Below are 20,165 nucleotides of genomic sequence, written 5' to 3' on the forward strand. Positions count from 1 at the left end.
CGCCAAACAAGAAGAGAAGGTGAATACGTCCAACTTTTATAAAACAAGTATGTGAATGTTTGCATGGGATTATATCCCTAAAACTTTATAAACAAAAGTAATCGCTGGCCCTCAGGCTATTGTATACGTTTGTTTGGATCCTTACATATGTGGGTAGAAGGTTGGAACACCGCACCACACCTTCTAATGCCTCCGCCACGTTGGGCCGGACCTAAGTAATGTCCGAGAGGGTATTATCTCGTGTATATTGATAGTTGCTAAGACCTTGATGCTGCGGTATCGCTGAGAGGTTTCAAGTAGAACTGGATGTTTATAATAGTAAATTTAACTTGGTTGTTTCCCAAGCCACGATAGGCCGGGTCATAAGATACCCGAGGGAATAACTAAGTAACTTAAATGTTTTGTGTCAGCGTGTTCACCAGCATGTGTTGTTGACGTATTTTTATAACTGTTTTACAGGTAATGGAGAATAGGTGTTTGGAGAAGATGGATAGCCGTTAGACGATCTGATGGCTCAATGGACGTTTTATTATTAAAATAATGTAAGTCATAGTTTTATTATCCAAACACTTTTGTATAAATTAACGGGTATTTTAAAATCCCGTCTTTTGAATAAAATAATATTTTATTAAAGTCTTCCGCTTTACAACCTTAAACTCTGATATATTTTCAAATATATACCAACTTACGAGTGTCACGCCCAGGCCCTAAGTTGGGGTGTGACATTCCCAGGTAAGAGTCATGGGTCCGATGGGATTATTTACGTCACTCTTGCCTTTGACAGAACCGTTTGCTTATCAGATACATACATACCCGGTTTATACTATATTTGTATTCTAGCTCAAAATGTTTTAGAATGGTTTTGATAAATAAGAAAGTACGAGATTAAAAGTGTAATGTCGTATAGTTTAGAGTGTTTATTGACATTTAGGATAGTATAGGATTCAAAGTGTAAATGTTATAATTTAGGATATTTATTGATATTTATGAAAGTATAAGGTTGAAAATATAAATATTATAATTTAGGATATTTATTGACATTAGAAAAAGTGTAGGGTTTAAAGTGTAAATATTATAGTTTTTAGTTATGATAACATTATGAGTTGTTCATGGAAAAAATATAGTTTTGATCCAAGATCTAGAGAACATAATTATGGTTTATTGGAATAACATGATCATCACAATTTTTTAGAGCAAAAAATAAGGTTTTTATTAACAATTTATGATGATCATGATGAGAGTATATAAATAACTATGAAGATTCAAAAGATAACCCAATAACATAAGAACAAACTAAAAAAAATGCATAAGAATAAGATCAAAATCAAAGAATATGAAGAACAACAAAGAAAACATATAAAACTTACTTGATTATGTTTAGAGAAATAAGAGAGAATGAGATTTAGTGTGAAAAATAATGAGAATGAGAGGTTCTATTTATAGTGGAGGGTGGAAGGTTTGAATGCAATTGAGATAGAGATAAAACTTGTTTAAAGATCAAGAGATAACTTAATGATAATTATAATAATAATAAACAAAATGATAATGATTATATATATATATATATATATATATATATATATTATGATGGGGAAACCTCACGACACATTTTTTTTCCTAACACTTTACTATTTTTTTTCAAATAAAAGAACTAGATAAAACAAAACTTGAAGAACAAGGTTAACTAAGAAGGTTCTAGAATATCCCATTTTTATACTTAAGATAAAAATAATAATAACAAAATATTTTGTTACATGCTAGAAAGTATTAATCTAGGCATTCCGGTTCAACATGTCATATTAATGATTAAGCATTTTATAATGAAACGAACATAGGATCATATAATTACGCATACGAAGTTAATGTTATTCCATAAATAATATATAATTCAACACTAACAAATGTAGACGATTAAATGAATATGAGAACTTTATTAATACGAGAACTTTATTAAATGAGTACAAAAGACTAGTGTTTTGCAATAAAAATCCATATCTCGTAGTTTTGTCTTTTTGTATCAAATCCTTAACAAGAGTTAATGGATGTGTATTTAAAAGTTACAAAATATTTTTTAAGTCTATTATAATTTTGTATTCTATATAAAATCATGCGATTCATAAATCCATCTAGCCAGTGATAATTTTGTATAAAATATAAGTTGGACATCTATATGACAACTCTATCAAAATTCTAATTATTATCATTTTCAACTAAAGTAACTTAAACATAGGGAATAACTTAATCAAATAAATGTGTTTACACCCTCACGCAACGCGAGGGTGTTAATAATAGTTGTTTCTGTTTCTCTTGATGGAGCACACGTAGTAGTTGAAATCCTTGTTTCAACTAAAGTAATTTAAGCAATGATACCTTGTTTCTGTTTCTCTTGATGGAGCACACAATAACCATGGTTCAAGACTAAATTGAAGCAACACAATGTTCAAGACCTTAACTTCGCCATTGTAGTAGTTGAAATCCTTGTTTCAACTAAAGTAATTTAAGCAATGATACCTTGTTTCTGTTTCTCTTGATGGAGCACACAATAACCATGGTTCAAGACTAAATTGAAGCAACACAATGTTCAAGACCTTAACTTCGCCATTGTAGTAGTTGAAATCCTTGTTTCAACTAAAGTAATTTAAGCAATGATACCTTGTTTCTGTTTCTCTTGATGGAGCACACAATAACCATGGTTCAAGACTAAATTGAAGCAACACAATGTTCAAGACCTTAACTTCGCCATTGTAGTAGTTGAAATCTTAGTCGACATCGGGGAGCCATCACATAAACTCGTGATTGAAGAAAACAACGACCCAAAATTGGAACCAAGTCAAACACTGAATAAGCGTGTTTAAGCCCATAATATTCTAATAATGATAATGATAATATAAATAACATAACCTTTTAATGATAATGCAATGCCAGCATTTAAACAGTGCTAAGTAAATGTTCACGAAATTTAATTATCATATTTCGGTTGAAGAAAGATCGACTGAAATGTAAAGGATCTTACTACTATACTAGGTTAGATCCCGTGTTACACACGGACAGAAAATATATAAAACTTCATACATATATATATATATGTGTGTGTGTGTGTGCGCGCGCGCACGCGTGTGTTATATACATTTTATCGAATTGTAAACGTTAGATAATCTAGCAGTATTATTATTATTATTATAAGGTATTAAATTGTTATTTTAATTAAAAGAATCAAACATACAAAGACAAATAAAGAAAAATAATAATTTAAAACATAATTCTAAGTTATGCCACATATTTCTAGATTATACCATGAAACAAAAAAAGACATATTAGTTAATACTTCATCATCTACTGAAGTCATATGTCGTAAACTATGAAGCGTATATATGTAACATAAGTTGTGTGTTATAAAAACTATTTTTATTGAAATTATAAAACATTTAAGTACACAACATAAAAAATGCTAAAAATATGAACATAACAATGAGATGTAATTATAATTTTTATTAAACCGCGTGTTTAATAAGCAGCAATATAATTCAAACCTCGTGATTTAAACCACAATTTCAATCCAAACATCGGTCCAAACGTTCATATATAATTTTCCAAAATCCAAAAAAAATAAAATAACTAAGTCTCAAAATTTAAAAAAATAACAACCAAAACAATTAACTGTCTTTATTACTCAATAAATAATGATTACAACAACTTATTTTGAAACTTTCTTCAACTTAGGAGTTAATGTTTAAAATTAATGTTTAAATTAACATGCGGAAATTATATAAATGAAATATTGATGAGTTGGAAGCCTATGTGGACGTGCTAGTTGAATGCCATGTGAAAACCTTGTATTTCTTTAATAGTATAGTAAGATTATTGGTATCACATTATTATTTTTATTAAAAGAACCCAACATACAAAGACAAATAGAAAAAAGTAACAATTTAAAACATAATTCTAAGTTAAGTCACATATTTCTAACTTATACAATGAAACAAAAAAGACATATTAGTTAAAACTTCATCATCTACTTAAGTCATATGTTGTAAGCTATGAAGCGTAAACATGTAGATGCTATAACATAAGTTGTTTGTTACAAAAACTATTTTTATTGAAATCATAAAGCATTTAAATACGCAACATAAAAAATGCTAAAAATATGAATATAACAATGAGATATGATTATAATTTTAATTAAACCGCACGTTTAATAATGCAACAACATAATCCAAACCTCGTGACTTTAACCATAATTTCAATCCAAACATCCAGTCCAAACGTTCATAAATAATTTCCCGAAATCCAAAAATAAATAAATAAATAAATAAGTCTCAAAATTTTTAAAAATAGCTATAAAAGTTAATTATATTTATTACTCAATAAATAATGATTGTAACAATTTATTTTGAAACTTTCTTAAACTTAGGAGTTAATTTTTAAAATTAATGTTCAAAATTAATGTTCAAATAGTGGAAGTTATATAAATGGGAAATTAATGAGTTAAAAGCCTATGTAGAGATGCTATTTGAATGCCATGTGAAAACCTTGTATTGCTTTAATAGTATAGTAAGATAAGATTAAAGCAAGACCATATGGACACATGTTATCTTTTTAAAGCGACCACATTGGATGATACATACGTTATTTCCAAAATTAAACCCTATTTAAATATATTAAATTAATATGCTACATTTATTATTATTTTAAATTCCTGAATTCAATTTTCATCAACTCTTATTTCATGGTTATTTCCAGAAAAAATGTTTAATGTTTATTACGTCTTTTAAACTAATTTTTTAAATACTTTATTTTAAAATATTATTATTATAAAGATCCATTTGATTTGCGTAAAACAACTAACGCATGCCTAAATTGTTAAAAGTCTATTTTTCGAGCATGTGTACATTTAAATACCCAGAATTTGCCTTATGTAAAAATTTAGTTAAACTTAGTTTGATTTATTTTACTATTTTAAAACTAAAGTTATCATTTTGTATCATTAAATTGTATATAAACATATTTTTTGTTGATATTATTTCTTTTATTCAGCCTGTGTATTACATGTGTTACCAACCTAATTATACATTTAAACAAAAATAAAGTATGGACAATATATTTAAACTAAATTAATTTAAATAAAAAGTATTAAAGTAGAGAAAGAAAAACCAACCACCTTCGATTATCCTGAAACCAATAAACACCAAATCAGAACCATTAATTCCACTTTCCTCTTATATCCTTCCCATCAACGCTTCACACATACGCCACGTCACCGATCCGCATAATACCCAACCCACCAATCACAAACCATTCACATATCCTATATAAGCACTCCCAACCACATCCATCATTCATCAATCAATCAATCAATCCAATCTTCCCCAATTTCCAAGCCCTAGAAATTTCAAACCCCCAAATTCCACCAAATTCAATGGCGCCAAAGGCAGAGAAGAAGCCGGCCGAGAAGAAACCCGCAGAGGAGAAGAAGACACCAGCAGCCGCCGAGAAAGTACCGGCGGAGAAGAAGCCAAAGGCCGGAAAGAAGCTGCCAAAGGAAGCCGGTGCAGGCGGCGTAGACAAGAAGAAGAAGCGAACCAAGAAGAGCGTGGAGACGTACAAGATCTACATCTTCAAGGTGCTGAAGCAGGTGCATCCAGACATCGGGATCTCCAGCAAGGCCATGGGGATCATGAACAGTTTCATCAACGATATCTTTGAGAAGCTTGCTCAGGAGAGTTCCAGGCTCGCCAGGTACAACAAGAAGCCCACCATTACGTCACGGGAGATCCAGACGGCCGTGAGGTTGGTGCTTCCTGGTGAATTGGCAAAGCATGCCGTGTCTGAGGGGACCAAGGCCGTGACCAAGTTTACCAGCTCTTGAGTTTAGGGTTGAGTGTGTGTTAGATAGATGGTAATGACGTTTTTCAGAAAAGCTTTAGTGGTTGTAACTCATGTTGTTGGATCTCGTAATTTGATCGGTTTGGGTTATGAGATGAGACGAATTTGTAATAAAAATCTATCGTTTTATGTTTTATGTTATTTCTATCTGTACCTATTTTGATGATTGTTGTTTAGATGGTATTGTGTTGGTAGTTGCTTTTAAAAGCATTGATTTGATGCAGAGTGGTTGTTTCATATTTGTAAACAAATTGAGAATTATTAAATTGTGTAACGAAATGAAAATGAATGCTGGTGATGAGTTTGCAGGCAGGCAACAATGACAATGTTTGATTTGAGCTATAAATTTAGTGTTCGCAGCAGGGATTGACATACTTGGATGCCTTTTGTTTTGGGCATCAGGTTTGTTCATTTTTTGATATGATATGTGTTCGAACGAATGTTTAAAAGCCTGTTTGATTTTCGAGTAGATGTATTGAAAGAAATCAAATCAAATCCTAAACCTGTTATACTTCTATCCAGGCAGAAATGATGAATACAGGTCTGAAATAGCATGTAAGATGGGTTATCAAATGAGTGATGTAAGGTGGGTTAGTTAACACCATTCGCACGACTAAATCGTCTAGTACTTTAGTTAATTCTTACATTTCTGTTTTAAGAAAGGAAATTTGTGCATGTTGGTTGGATTGGTTTCTTGTGTGTGATGACGGTTACTGCACAAGCTACTAACAAATCATGCACAATTATAAGAATTATCTTGTTATTAAATCTGATAAGTAATATAATATTTCACACTTTATTCTTTATTTTTCACCGGTTTCTAATATTTGAATAATCAAATTAGAACATGTGCAAGCAAAAAGGTGGACAGACATTGGTAAAGAAGAAGAGGGTTAATTTAAGGTTTTAGGATGGCAAAGAGATTGCTTGGTTGCCAGCTATTTGTGAGCAGTAACTAATCTTTCTCTTCTCTCTAGTCTTATCCCTTTTCGAAACCCTAATTCCTCTTTTTTGTTTTCATAAATTGAAGGTTATTATTGCTATATGCAGGATTGTCGTTTTACACTACACCTAAGGACTTGACAAGATTGTTTTCACCATTCGGTCCAATCACCGAAGGTACACACATCTTTAGTTTCATGACCAGATTGTTACAACCCTAGTAACTAATTAATATGCTGCAGCTAGACTTGTTGTTGACCCAAGGACTCAGAGGCCAAAGGGATTTGGGTTTGTTACATTTGAGTCAGAAGTTGATGCCCACAATGCATTAAAAGCCATCAATGGGAAGGTACTTTTGGTTCACTTCATCTTTATCACCTCTTGGCTTATTTTTTTTTAAATTGTGATTATGGCTCTATTTACGATCGAATCCCAAATGGGAATATCAAAGACCAGAGGAAATAGTGTAAGGAAAGTTTAGATTTTTACTGAATGAAGATCAAGCTTTAAGTTAGTGCTGAATAATGAATAATCATCGCACGTCTTAATCTTATAATCTAGGAACCTGTTGTTTAGCTGATGTTAGAAAATCTTCGATCTTTATACCTAAAACCGAGGTTCATCACTAAACATTTTATCTTATCATGTGGAAGCCTATTGTTTTAACGACTTGATTTGTTTTCTTAATCTGTTTGCGTAGTATTCACCATGATAGAAAAGTTTCCATCATTGTTTCTATATGATAATCATACATGTAGTTGCGCTATATCCTCTGTTTTGTATGTTTTGACTTTTAGGCGAACCCTAGTATTTTTCACATGTAAAACTGATACAGATTTTCTTCACATTTTCTGGTATAACTTTTGTGTCCGTACCATGTTTTGTTATATATTTCACTGCACTTACTAAATCATCTAGCTATAGGTTCAACAGTAGTATCTAATGCATAACTGCACATGCCATCGGAACAATCTTTCATCATTATAATTTTCGGCTCACAAAGTCTACTATTTTCTTCATTAAGTTGACTCGCATAGCCTACTTTATTCTTATGCTTTTCTTTGGCTTGATAAGTATCTCTCTTTTGGTCCAAAACCTTCTTTTAGTACCATTTTTAGCTTAAAAAGTGTGCACTCCTTATGAATTATAAGATGAAATTCCCGTTATCTTGCATATGCATAAGCATGGCAACAGTATCAAATATAACGAAGTTGAATGAAACAATATGACAAGCAATGATATGCTCAGACAGAGTAACAAAGTTACAATGATTCTTACAACTTACTTGTTCTGATGCTCTTATTGGTCCTACGTGTGGCATGTGTATTATTTAAGTACAAATGTAATGAGGTCGAGTGTTCTTAAGATACTATTTTTCTATTCTCCAGATTGGTTTATTAATGTTGTCCCCTACACGTTCATTACTATAATTTTAATTGAGCTTATGTTTGGCCTTCTTATGATACCTTTTTAACCTAAAATGATACAATTAGTTATGTTTGAAGAAATCTCGCCTATAGTCATGGAACTCTTGATTGCATCTGTCTTGATTATGGTCTTGTGATCACTCTTAGAAATGTTAGGAACTTTATGTTCTCAGAAGATCTCGAGTAAAAACTCTTTACTTTTCTTGGTTAAAAGGTTGAATACTGCTCATCTTCAACCTCTGGACAGATCAATCATGATCCATGGGTTGCATGATTACCCTGCACTTTTTGTCGACAAAGGGTTCAATCCAACCAATTGCTTATATCAGACTAGATTACATTCCCATTGCAGCCACATAAATTTTACAAAATTAGTTAGTATTTATTTCATAAAATCCGTAGATCATTTTCAAGAAAACCAAATGCTGTTATCAAATCATAGCACATGTAATTCCTATTGCCAATATCCTTTACCTATTGATATGTGCTTATAGTTTGTATTACTTTTCTAACTGCACCAAGGTAATTACCTGCTTAAAACAAAAAGATTGCAACTAGTTAATGTTGCCTGGATCGTTTAATCAATATATATCAGGATTATGATTCATTTAGGATGAACAGTTGATTTAGAGTTATGGACTTTTTTTTTCTTGTTAACAGCTAATTGTTGTACACTATGGGCATTGTGCCCATGACCTCCTCTTTTACACCTTACCACCCACCAAAGTGGGAATGGCTAGAGTTATGGACTTATGCACATGAATGTGCAGGGAACCCGTGATATATAATTAGAGAGAGAGAAAGAGACAATTTCACACACAAAAATACTCACTAGATACGTACTTATGTATTACAAATGAAGGGTTTTGTTCCCAATTTATACTATAGGAAATGGTGCTTCCACCCTTGGTGAACCAATACACCGGTTCGGTGGTGTGACACCATAGCCGCCAATACTTATGTTATACATACATATATATATTGACAATTAAATCTAATACTTAGGCCTTTATTAAGTGACAACATGATACCAAAGTTATGTCCAACAGTTCACCCCTGCTTGCCAAGAAAACTTTTACACCATTAGCTTGATTTCCCAATAGATTTTTTGGGTTACGAATTTGTATAGAAGATTGGTAACTTCATAGAAATTTGCAGATGGAACTTACGCATCGTTAGTATAATTTTTCCGTTCTTAATTTGTTAAGCAGATGTGTCTTGTTATCATCTTAATTACGCCTTTTAACCTAGTTCTTTGGAATTTTGGGACAGATAATAGATGGTAGATTGATCTTTGTTGAAGTTGCCAAGCCCATAACACCTAAAGAGGGAGATGACACTACTAAATGAAGTACTTCTCATGAAATTTCTGAATATGAATGGGTGTCAAATTGAAGAATTACTGCAGATTGTTAGGGCACAATATCTACTATTTTCTTCATTAATCTGGCCCGTGTAGCCTACTTTCTTCTTATACTTTTTTTTGGCTGCTCTTTTTTGGTCTAAACCTACTTTTAGTACCCACGGTAACACATGATTGTTAGGGCACATATCAATATCCTACTATTTTCTTCATTAATTTGGCTCGTGTTGCGTACTTTCTTATACTTATAGTACCGTTTTCGGCTTAAAACGTGCACACGATTTATGAGATGAAATTCCCATTTTTTTGCACATGTAAGCTCTTGGCACAATTACACAAGTCCAATCGGACATTTCAATATATTTAGATATAAAATATGCATTAAGCAAGAACTTTCTGGAAATCCAATTTTCTAATGTAATAAACATGGCAACAATATCACAAATCTCGTACAAAGTTAAATTAAACGATATGGCAAGTAGCAATAGGCTCAGATAGAGTAATAAAGTTTAAATGATTCTGAAGTTTTTATTTCCAGCTGTTGTGACATTTTTACAAATTTCCTGTTATCTAGATAGGTTGATTGAGAAGATCCACTACAAGTTTGTTACTATGAACATATTTATTTGAGCTTTTATTCATTTGGCCTGATTTTGATCCCTTTGTTAACCTAAGGTGACGCAAGTAGTCTCACTCTCTCTTTTGAAGAGGAACTCTTGAATGCAGTTGTCTTGGTTATGTTAGAAGTTACTTTCTTACATGGAAGAAATTCTACAATTTCAAATGATTCTATTTCCGACTATCATGTCTTTAATAGTTTCGTATTCTCTAGAAATGATTCTATTTCCGACTATCATGTCTTCACCAGTTTTGTATTCTCTAGATAGGTTAATTGATGAGGATCCACCACAGGTTTGAGCTTATTCTTGGCCTTCTTAATTCTTATGATATCTTTTTAACCTAAAATGTTGCAAGTAATCATTTGTCTCGGTTGAGTGATGGAATTCATGATCGCATTTGTCTCGGTTGAGTTTTTATGATCACTCTAGCTCTCAAGCAAAAACTCCTCACTTTTCTTTTCTTGGTCAAAATGAAATCTTTTGAAATTTGGTGGGCAAAAGATTGCATACTTACTACTGTTCATCTTCAACCTCAACAAACCATTATCCACAAGTCACAATACTCTTGAAATCCATAGAAGACTGTATTCTAGAAACCCAAATGGTGCTATCAAACAAATGCACAGGGAATTCATAATGCCTGCATGTTATTATTAGCTTGTATTCCCTTACCAGCATACAAAGGTACTAACCAGCTTAACAAACCAACATAGCAATCTGATTGAAATGTAACAAGAAGCAGTGAATAAACAAAACAGAAGCCTGAGGTTGGTTTCTTCCATTCATCATCATAAACACCAATATAGCAAAATAAACATCAAACTAACATCGCATTTCCATTTAACTACAATAATAAACCCATAAAACAACAACCAACTTAAAACAACTTCTCTAATCTGCTTTCTTAGGAGACTTGGTGGCTTTCGAAGGTGATTTCACCTCTTTTGCAGCAGTCTTCTTTGGCAATAACACCGGGTTAATGTTGGGAAGAACACCACCGTGGGCAATAGTCACACCTGACAACAGTTTCCCAAGCTCATCATCGTTCCTAATCGCCAAAAGCACATGCCTTGGAATTATTCTTGTCTTCTTGTTATCTCTTGCAGCATTACCAGCCAATTCCAACACCTGAATCCAAATAAAACCCAATTAGCATTAAACCCACAAATTGAAACACCCAACTAGTAATAATCGAAACCCTAATTCGCAAATTGACTTAATTTCAAGAAACCCCCAAAAATCATATTAGAACAAACTCCAAAACCTAATCCAAAAAAACCCAAATAATATTAAACCCATATAAAAAAAACCCATGAACTGGAACACCCAATTAGTAATAATCGAAACCCTAATTAGAAAATTGAGTAAAATTAACAAAACCCCCAAAAATGAAACTATAAATTGGAATTAAGTGAACTTACTTCAGCAGCAAGGTACTCAAGAACGGCGGCGAGATAAACCGGAGCTCCGGTACCGACCCGTTTGGCATATCGACCGTGCTTGAGGTAACGGCCAATTCTTCCGACCCATTTATATGAAATGTTTTAAGTGATCCGTGAAAGTATTTTCGATTTTTACAAACAAATACTACGTTTTAATAAATTTACACAAAAATAGCCGAAAAACACTCGTTTTCGCACTGCTTGTCGTACCCGATATATTTGTCGCGCCAAAAACTGAACCCGAAATAAATTTGGACTGGCATTTCACGTTCGGGCACGTAAATCAAGAAAAGTGGCCAAATGGGCCCAAAGGGGCCCAACAAATACTACGTTTTAATAAATTTACACAAAAATAGCCGAAAAACACTCGTTTTCGCACTGCTTGTCGTACCCGATATATTTTTCGCGCCAAAAACTGAACCCGAAATAAATTTGGACTGGCATTTCACGTTCGGGCACGTAAATCAAGAAAAGTGGCCAAATGGGCCCAAAGGGGCCCAACAAGCCTAGCTCACCAAAGTTTAAAAAAAACCCTTTAATATTACTATTATTTTAAATAGTGGAAGTTATATAAATGGAAAATTAATTAGTTGGAAGCCTATGTAGACATGCTAGTTGAATGCCATGTGAAAATCTTGTATTGCTTTAATAGTATACTAAGATAAGATTAAAGCAAAACCATGTGGACACATGTTATCTTTTTAAAGCGACCACATTGGGTGACACATACGTTATTTCCAAAATTAAACCCTATTTAAATATATTAAATTAATATGCTACATTTATTATTATTTTAAATTCCTGAATACAATTTTCATTAACTCTTATTTCATGGTTATTTCCAGAAAAAATGTTTAATGTTTATTTATTTATTACGTCTTTTAAACTAATTTTTTAAATACTTTATTTTAAAATATTATTATCATAAAGATCCATTTGATTTGCGTAAAACAACTAACGCATGCCTAAACAAATACTACGTTTTAATAAATTTACACAAAAGTAGCCGAAAAACACTCGTTTTCGCACTGCTTGTCGTACCCGATATATTTGTCACTCCAAAAACTGAACCCAAAATAAATTTGAACTCGGCATTTTACGTTCGGGCACGTAAATCAAGAAAAGTGGCCAAATGGGCCCAAAGGGGCCCAACAAGCCTAGCTCGCCAAAGTTGAAAAAAAAAACCCTTTAATATTACTATTATTTTATTTACTTTTCTTTATAATTAACTTAACTTAGATATTTTGATCCATTTCCAGAACTTAACCCAAAGTCTGATGTTCTTCGTCCTTCTCTAAAAAAAACTAAGGTGATACATCCATTTTAATCAAATTTTACCATGTTTAATCATGATTAATTATGTAAAAACATAGTTTGATTGCCAAAAATCAATTCTAACCATGTAAAAACTCTAAAAATGATCCAAAAATATATTTTGATCATAAACATGGTTAGGAATATGAACCATACTCTTTTTTGGCCATAAACATGGATTAGAGGGTTCAAACGACGTTTTTATGGTTCAAAAGTTCGGTTAAATGCCCTAACCGAAACCCTAAATTCTAAGGTTGCCATGTTGATGAAAAATGTTTGGTAGGTGATATAGGACCTGTACTTAGCTTATATAGAAGCACAAGAACCCGGAAATTGGATTAAGAGAGCGAAAACAAGCGAAAGCCGCAAAGGTAATGCCGAATTGCTCGATTATGGGTTGTTTAGGTTAAGGTTGTGATGTGCATATTGTTAGCTTGTAAAATTTTCAGGGACCATATGATTGAGTCATGTTCAAATTTAGTAATTTTTCAACCATCCACGAATATTTGGAGTTTTTATTACCGATTTGGTACGTTTATTTGGGAAAAATACCTAGAACAATGTAATATATTGTAAATTAGTTTGTAATGTTTCTTTATAAACAATGTGGTTGATACCAGAGGTGTCTGTTACATTCCCGTTTTATGCTTCCGCATCTGCTAGTCAAGGTGTGACAGTATCATAAGCTCGCAAGCATGTCATTTGTCAGATATGAGGGTTATACACATGAAGCTAGCTTCAAAAGTATAATACGCGGGAACATTTTTAGCAGATATCACATGTCAATCAAAGTATGATACATTGTGGCATTTGTTTTTTGTTTTAAGGAGTTACATTCAGTATTTTCGTTTGTACTTACGGGACCCCGAGCTTGAGCTCAGCTTGAAAGTAGTTTTTTCAAGTCTGAGTTCGGCGCATTTATTTTTTATTATTAAATTATATACTTTTTATATGTATTTTGAGAAAAACCTTAAACAAGCATAGGCTTGAAAAGAGCTTGTATGTAATATCTTAAACAAACCAAAGCTCGGGTCGAGAAAGGTTGTGCAGTGTGAAATTAATCGTGTCTAGAAGAGTTAAAATTTAAAAACACACAAGGCTCGACGAGGCTAAATGATCTTCCCATGCAAGGCTCGAACACGGGGTCAATAACTAATGAAACAGCTGGCCCAATCCTTCTCCTTCCCTTCGGCTATAAATACTCAAAGAGAATCAAAGGTAAAGAGATCTACAACCCTATTATCTCAATAATTCCTCTTCTCTTACCATACTGATTCTCACGCTGGAGGGTGGTTACAAGAAGGCCCCCCCCCCCCCCACTCATCTTCTCGTAACGAGCTCACAATATTCTGTTTTGTAGGTGGAAGCTATCAAAACACTCAACGATCTAGTCGTAACCCATCCTCAATCGAGAGATTAAGCTAGACCCCTTCGAGATTAGTTTAGTGTTTCTACAATGCACAATAGAACATGTAAGTGGTGTATCATACGCTCACAAGCATGTCATTCGTTAGATATGAGAGTTATACACGTGAAGCTAGCTTCATAAGTATAATACGCTGGAACATTTTAGCGGAATACCATATGCCAATCCAAGTATGATACATTTGGGCTTTTTTTTTTGTTTTAAGGAGTGACATTCAGTATATTCGTTTGTACTTACAGGAACCTGAGCTTGAGCTCAGCTTGAAAGCAGTTTTTTCAAGTATGAGTTCGGCTCATTTATTTTTTATTATTAAATTATATATATATATATATATATATATATATATATATATATATATATTTTGAGAAAAACCTTAAACAAACATAGGCTTGAAAAGAACTCGTGTGTAATACCTTAAACAAGCCAAAGTTTGGGTCGAGAAAGGTTGGGGCAGTGTGAAATTAATCGTGTCTAGAAGAGTTAAAATTTAAAAACACACAAGGCTCGACGAGGCTGAATGATCTTCCTATGCAGGGCTCGAACACGGGGTTAATAACTAAACGAGTTTTGAGTAAGGCTCGGCTCATTCCGTTTTTTACGATCTGATCTCAAGTAACTCGTGAGTGGCTCAGCTCGTTAGCATCCAATTTGTATTAAATACCTCAAAAATTATTGAATTTGTGAGTTAGTTTAGAATCTAAATCTAGGTTTAAATGGACCAAGATCATACCGGGCTATATATGCTTTAAATTAATATATATTAAAAAGGAAATTCAATCATCATCACAAAGTTACTATTCAATTTACTATTTAATATTTTAATATTTTATTAATTATAACCACTAAATCACTAGCCATAATTCAATAAATAATAACGATGGTTTGTTTTTGGTTTTTTTTTAATTTTTGTTTAAACTAATTAAAATATTTAACAAACTTGGGCAAGTATCGACTTTGCATGCTTTATTTTTCGGTTGGTTAAACGATTTTCTTAAACTTTGCTTTCATATTTTGTATAGTTCGCCTTTACAATCACCGAAACTTTTTTCATGATTTAAAAATATCCCATCGCCGCATGGTTTTATATCCGTGCTTCAACGTTTGATACCTTGCCTTAAAAATATTTTTTTTGGCTTACTAATTTATGTTTACGAATTTGTGTTGGTACCGCGAATACTAACCGAAATTGTGTTAGTTCACAACTGTAACGTGTCGGTTCTTTTGTTCTACATATGATATAATTTGTTGTATTTTGGCATTGACAGGATTTATTTATTTTGTTTAGTTTCGATGTCGTAACTTGATACAGACTGACTTCGTGTCAACTTGCAACGAGTTTATAATTTTAATTTTTTTTATTTACGTTTTTTTTTTGACTTAACGGTCCCGTCACGAAAGCAGGAGATGCTTAGTTTAATTTAGCCATAGGTTTGGATAGGACGTGGACCGAGTGTTTTAAGGCTGGCCCGATACCATGATGGAGCTTTACCTGAGTTGACCATCCCCACCCATGTGCCCACGTCTTATTCGCATAGCTAGCAACTCATCCATATCCATGTGACCACCAAAGCATCACTTCCTTTACCAATGGGCAATAGTCTTTTTTTTTTCTTTTTCATTTCAAAAGGTTTAAGTGTTTAACCATTAAAATCATGGAATATAAGTTATACTTTACTGTTAACTGAAGTTTTGCTCTTTAAATAGATAGATTGTTTAAAGAGGTCAACATACATGAGATAATAAGATATGTTAAAACTCTAGGTTATTTAAGAAATTATGGTTAAAAAATAGATTGAAAAAAGGGGAGGTAGTTTGAGATAATTGGTGTAAGTTTGCCTTGATGTACTTTAGTTCTAGTTTAGGCCTTGCAGCTGCTCCTTCGTTTCTATGTGGACGAGCCTGCAATTTGGTTTCCCTCTTTGTTGTTTCAATTGGTGTTTAATGAAGTTTAAGTTTAAAAAAAAGAAAAAAAAAATAGATAGATTATTTAAGTTTGATACGGGTTCATCCAATCGTATGAATTAGTTCGCTTACTATGAACTTGAAATGGCTATTTAGTATCATAATAGTTAATATCTTCTAGCGTGCCACCTTATGTTCACAAGTATTAGCAGGGCTCACTCTGTATTCTTCGCAGGTATTAGCAAGACTTGCTGTCTATTCCTCGTGAGTATTAGTAGGACTTGCTACCTATTCTTCGCGAGTATTCTAAGGGCTCACTCCCAAGTTCTTACCATTCTAACATTCTTCCAACAATTGTATATAACTAATATACAATATAACATTCAAGATACATAATCCAAACATAAGCATGCATAATATTCTACACATAAAATTATGCACACAACCCCAAAAACATTAAAGGAGAAGGGGCTAGAAACTCACATGGATCCAGCTACGCTCGAAGTTGATAGTGATTCCTTTTAGATGCGCATAGCTAACTGTTTAACAATTAATTAATTAATCATTCTACAAAATTGACTTGACTTAACTAAAGGTTCTAATCTGCTAACCAAAAGTAACTGCAATCGGATTTGGATCACAACCGCGTATGGGCTTGACCACACTCGCAATCGCAAGCTATAGCCTAGTAATCACATTCATACTCGCAATCGCAATTGGGCTTAGGCGCAATCACACCCGCAACTACAGGATCACAATCACAAATATGGGTCAGGTTCAATCGCAATCGCAACACTTGGCTTACTCGCAATTGGGCTAGGCCCAATCGCAACTACCACTACGGGATCATAATCGCAATTATGGGTCGGGTTCAATCACAATCGCAATGTCCATTGTATAGCCTTATTCGTAAGCCCATAATCGCAAAATTCCATAATTAGTTTGTCACTAACCGGACCTCAAATGATGCCAAGTTCTAAACTTTATTAATTTATTCCAATCGATTTATCACTACACCAAATTTTGGGTTTAACCAACCACGTTTACCGATTCTTTTTAGGAACCGAACTTTACTTGTTTAACACGAACTAGTCCAGTTAACTCGTTTATTGCCAAGTTTACTACTTCAACATTCAATGTGACCTGATCTATCATCCTACCAACTTTTACACGAACACGCTTTCATTTACTAAACCTTTTAAGTAAAACGTACCTTTACGAGGTTAGTTCAAATTTGGTTCGAGGTCGGTTCAGATCTGAATCTTGACACACGTTTGATCTTGATATTTCTTCTGCATGTGCAAAACAACGAACACCAAACGATTCTTGATCCTTGCTCTTAGTTTCTAGATCCGGAATTGGATGAAGAAAGGGTGTGTGCGTGTGTTTTGATTGTGTTTGGGAAAAGATATAAATAGGGGCTAGGGTTTAAGGAAAGTGTTTAGAGATTTATATACCCTCAAGCCCATGTCCAATTTAAATTCATGTTTTCATTTTCAAGCCCACCACTCGACTTATTATTATTATTATTTAAATTAAATAATAACACACAAATTATAATAAATTCCTTCATTTATTAATTTGTCAAAAGTCGGATGTTAGAAGTCTACCATCCTTAAAAGAGGTTTTGGGGATGAAACCTAACAATCATTAAACAAAAACGGGTAAAAATTCCGCATCTCGTCTTCGACTTCCCAAGTAGCGTCTGATCATTTTCGATTCTTCCATATCACTTTCATTAAAGGAATAACCTAGCGACGAAGTTGGTTGTCCTTTCTATCAACGATCTCAACGGGTTGTTCAACATAATTCAACTGTTCGTCTATCTCGATGTCTTCCAATGGCATGCGAGACATATCATCAACTAGACACTCTCTCGAATGAGAAACGTGGAAGGTGGAGTGGATTCCGTCCAACACAAGCTTATAAGCTACATCACCTATACGTTCTAAAATTTTAAACAGTCCAATGTACTTTGGACTTGGCTTTCCTCTCTTCCTGAATCGAACGATTCCTTTTTAAGGCGAGACCTTAAGCATCACGTTGTCACCAACGCTAAACTCTATCGGCCATCACTGCTTTTCAACATAAGATTTTTATGGTCTCAAGCAGCTTTTATTCTTGCTTTAATCAGATCAAACCTTGAGGAGGTTTCTATGCACCACTTCTAAGCTTCCAGGTTCTTTCTGGCCAATCTCTCCCCAACAAATAGGAGTTCCACATCAGCTATCGTATAGCATCTCATACGACAGCAACTGATACTCGAATTGTAGCTATTGTTGTATGAAAACTTTGGCAAATGCAAGTGATCATCCCAACTTCCATAAAAATTTAACACACAAGCACACAACATATCCTCAAGGGTATGGATAGTCCCTTTAAACTGGCCTTTTGTTTGAGGATGATACGTCGCACTGATGTTTAGTCTTGTTTCCATAGTCTCATGGAACTTTTTCCAAAATCTCGAAGTAAAGCGAGTATATTTATCTAACACGACTGACAACGACACTCCATGCTTTACCAAAATCTTGCTAACGACCATCCTATTTACTAAATGCGTTAAATTATGTTTGTGTTTTTTTTGTTTCCTCTCTATATATATTTCTTTCAAGTTAAATATAACTTCACCTTGACATGATGACCAAGTCCAGGCGTGAAACAAGTCGAACAACCCGTTCAGAGTGAAGCAGTTATTTAAGATTTATTAAACCCAAACTCGAAAGCTAAAGACAAACCAAAAGATATTATATTAAAATAAAAATAAATATCAAATATATTTTGTTTCTAGACATATATGCCTCCCAAATATCTGTTTCACCTGCAAACTTTTATTCCTGATTTGCTTCAAAGGTTTCCCTTTCCATAATCCAATCCAATCCAATCCAATCATACCCTTTATTTTTATTTTCACACCGTCTTCATCTCAATCATCCGCCATGGTTAGTTACTTCATTCCAAATCCAAACACATTAATACTTGCTGATTTGTATTTGCTTGCTTGTTTGTGTAGTGGTTAATAATCCATTAGTCATTTGGTGTTCGATCGTTGAGTTTGAAACCCTATTTGGACCTAGATTTGCTTCCGAATTGTTTGTTGTCTTTTGAGCTTCTGGATCTGATTTTGACGGCTTATTGTGTGATAATAAATTATTTTAGGAACATGCTTATTTTTTATTTGCTCGTTTGTTTGATATGAGTTAGCATTACTGCTGCAGGAGCTAGTATATTCTTGGTTTCTTCCAGGGGTGTGAAATTCTGACACGAAATTCACGTGTTTGTCAAATTCGCTCCAGGCCCGCAAACCCGGTTGGCTAAACGGGCCGGGTTCAAGTCATGCGGGTTGACCCGTTTAACCCTTTTATTTTTTATTTGATTTTAAAAAATGCAAATTGGTTGGGTATTTTTTTCCAAAATGTAAAACTAAAAATGAAATGCACACAAGATTTTTATCGTTAGAATGTATTTGTTTACATAAATTTGTATATTTTTGATGTAAAAATGTCGCGTTAGGGTTCACAAATCTGACAGGATTTTCAGGTTGTGTTCAGGCTCATGTCATATTTCCGGTTTCGTGTTGGATTCGACTCGCATGCACAACCCGTTTAACACCCCTCAACTTTCTTCAAAAGTGTTCAACTGTGAGGTTTTATGATACTATTAATTTCTTACACTCAATAGTGTCTTTGTATGAATAATAGTTGTTTTAAGACATACTATACTATGTAATTGTGTTGATAGTCGATGAATGCTGCTGTATGTGTTCTCATCTTTTGATAATAGCTATTTAGTATGCAAGTTGGGTTGTATCTTCATTTTATTATTGAGTTGAGCCTTGTTGGGTGAATG

At 33.4% G+C, this 20,165-nt stretch overlaps 2 protein-coding genes and 1 pseudogene across 3 annotated transcripts; 2 read left to right on the top strand and 1 right to left on the bottom strand.

Moving 5' to 3' along the window:
* Window positions 1-5,389: 5,389 nt before the first annotated feature.
* Window positions 5,390-5,876, top strand: LOC143579403 (putative histone H2B.1). The gene has a single exon (XM_077062721.1). It carries the CDS (start codon window positions 5,417-5,419, stop codon window positions 5,864-5,866), a length of 450 nt encoding a protein of 149 aa, XP_076918836.1. The 5' UTR covers window positions 5,390-5,416; the 3' UTR covers window positions 5,867-5,876.
* A 915-nt stretch (window positions 5,877-6,791) lies between these two features.
* Window positions 6,792-9,625, top strand: LOC143579406 (small RNA-binding protein 11, chloroplastic-like). The gene is made up of 4 exons (XM_077062724.1): window positions 6,792-6,834; window positions 6,934-7,002; window positions 7,068-7,174; window positions 9,525-9,625. The coding sequence occupies exons 1-4, from the start codon at window positions 6,795-6,797 to the stop codon at window positions 9,600-9,602; spliced, it is 294 nt and encodes a 97-aa protein (XP_076918839.1). The 5' UTR covers window positions 6,792-6,794; the 3' UTR covers window positions 9,603-9,625.
* A 1,501-nt stretch (window positions 9,626-11,126) lies between these two features.
* On the bottom strand, window positions 11,127-11,767 carry LOC143579400 (histone H2A pseudogene; annotated as a pseudogene). The gene is made up of 2 exons (XR_013143453.1): window positions 11,657-11,767; window positions 11,127-11,363 (listed from the first exon to the last, which is right to left on the bottom strand). The product of XR_013143453.1 is annotated as a histone H2A pseudogene (transcript).
* Window positions 11,768-20,165: the final 8,398 nt, after the last annotated feature.

Source organism: Bidens hawaiensis, unplaced genomic scaffold (assembly GCF_021521415.1).
Source record: "Bidens hawaiensis isolate Kalapana, Puna unplaced genomic scaffold, B.hawaiensis_p1.1 tig00029708_1, whole genome shotgun sequence".
Classification (NCBI taxonomy): Eukaryota; Viridiplantae; Streptophyta; class Magnoliopsida; order Asterales; family Asteraceae; genus Bidens; species Bidens hawaiensis.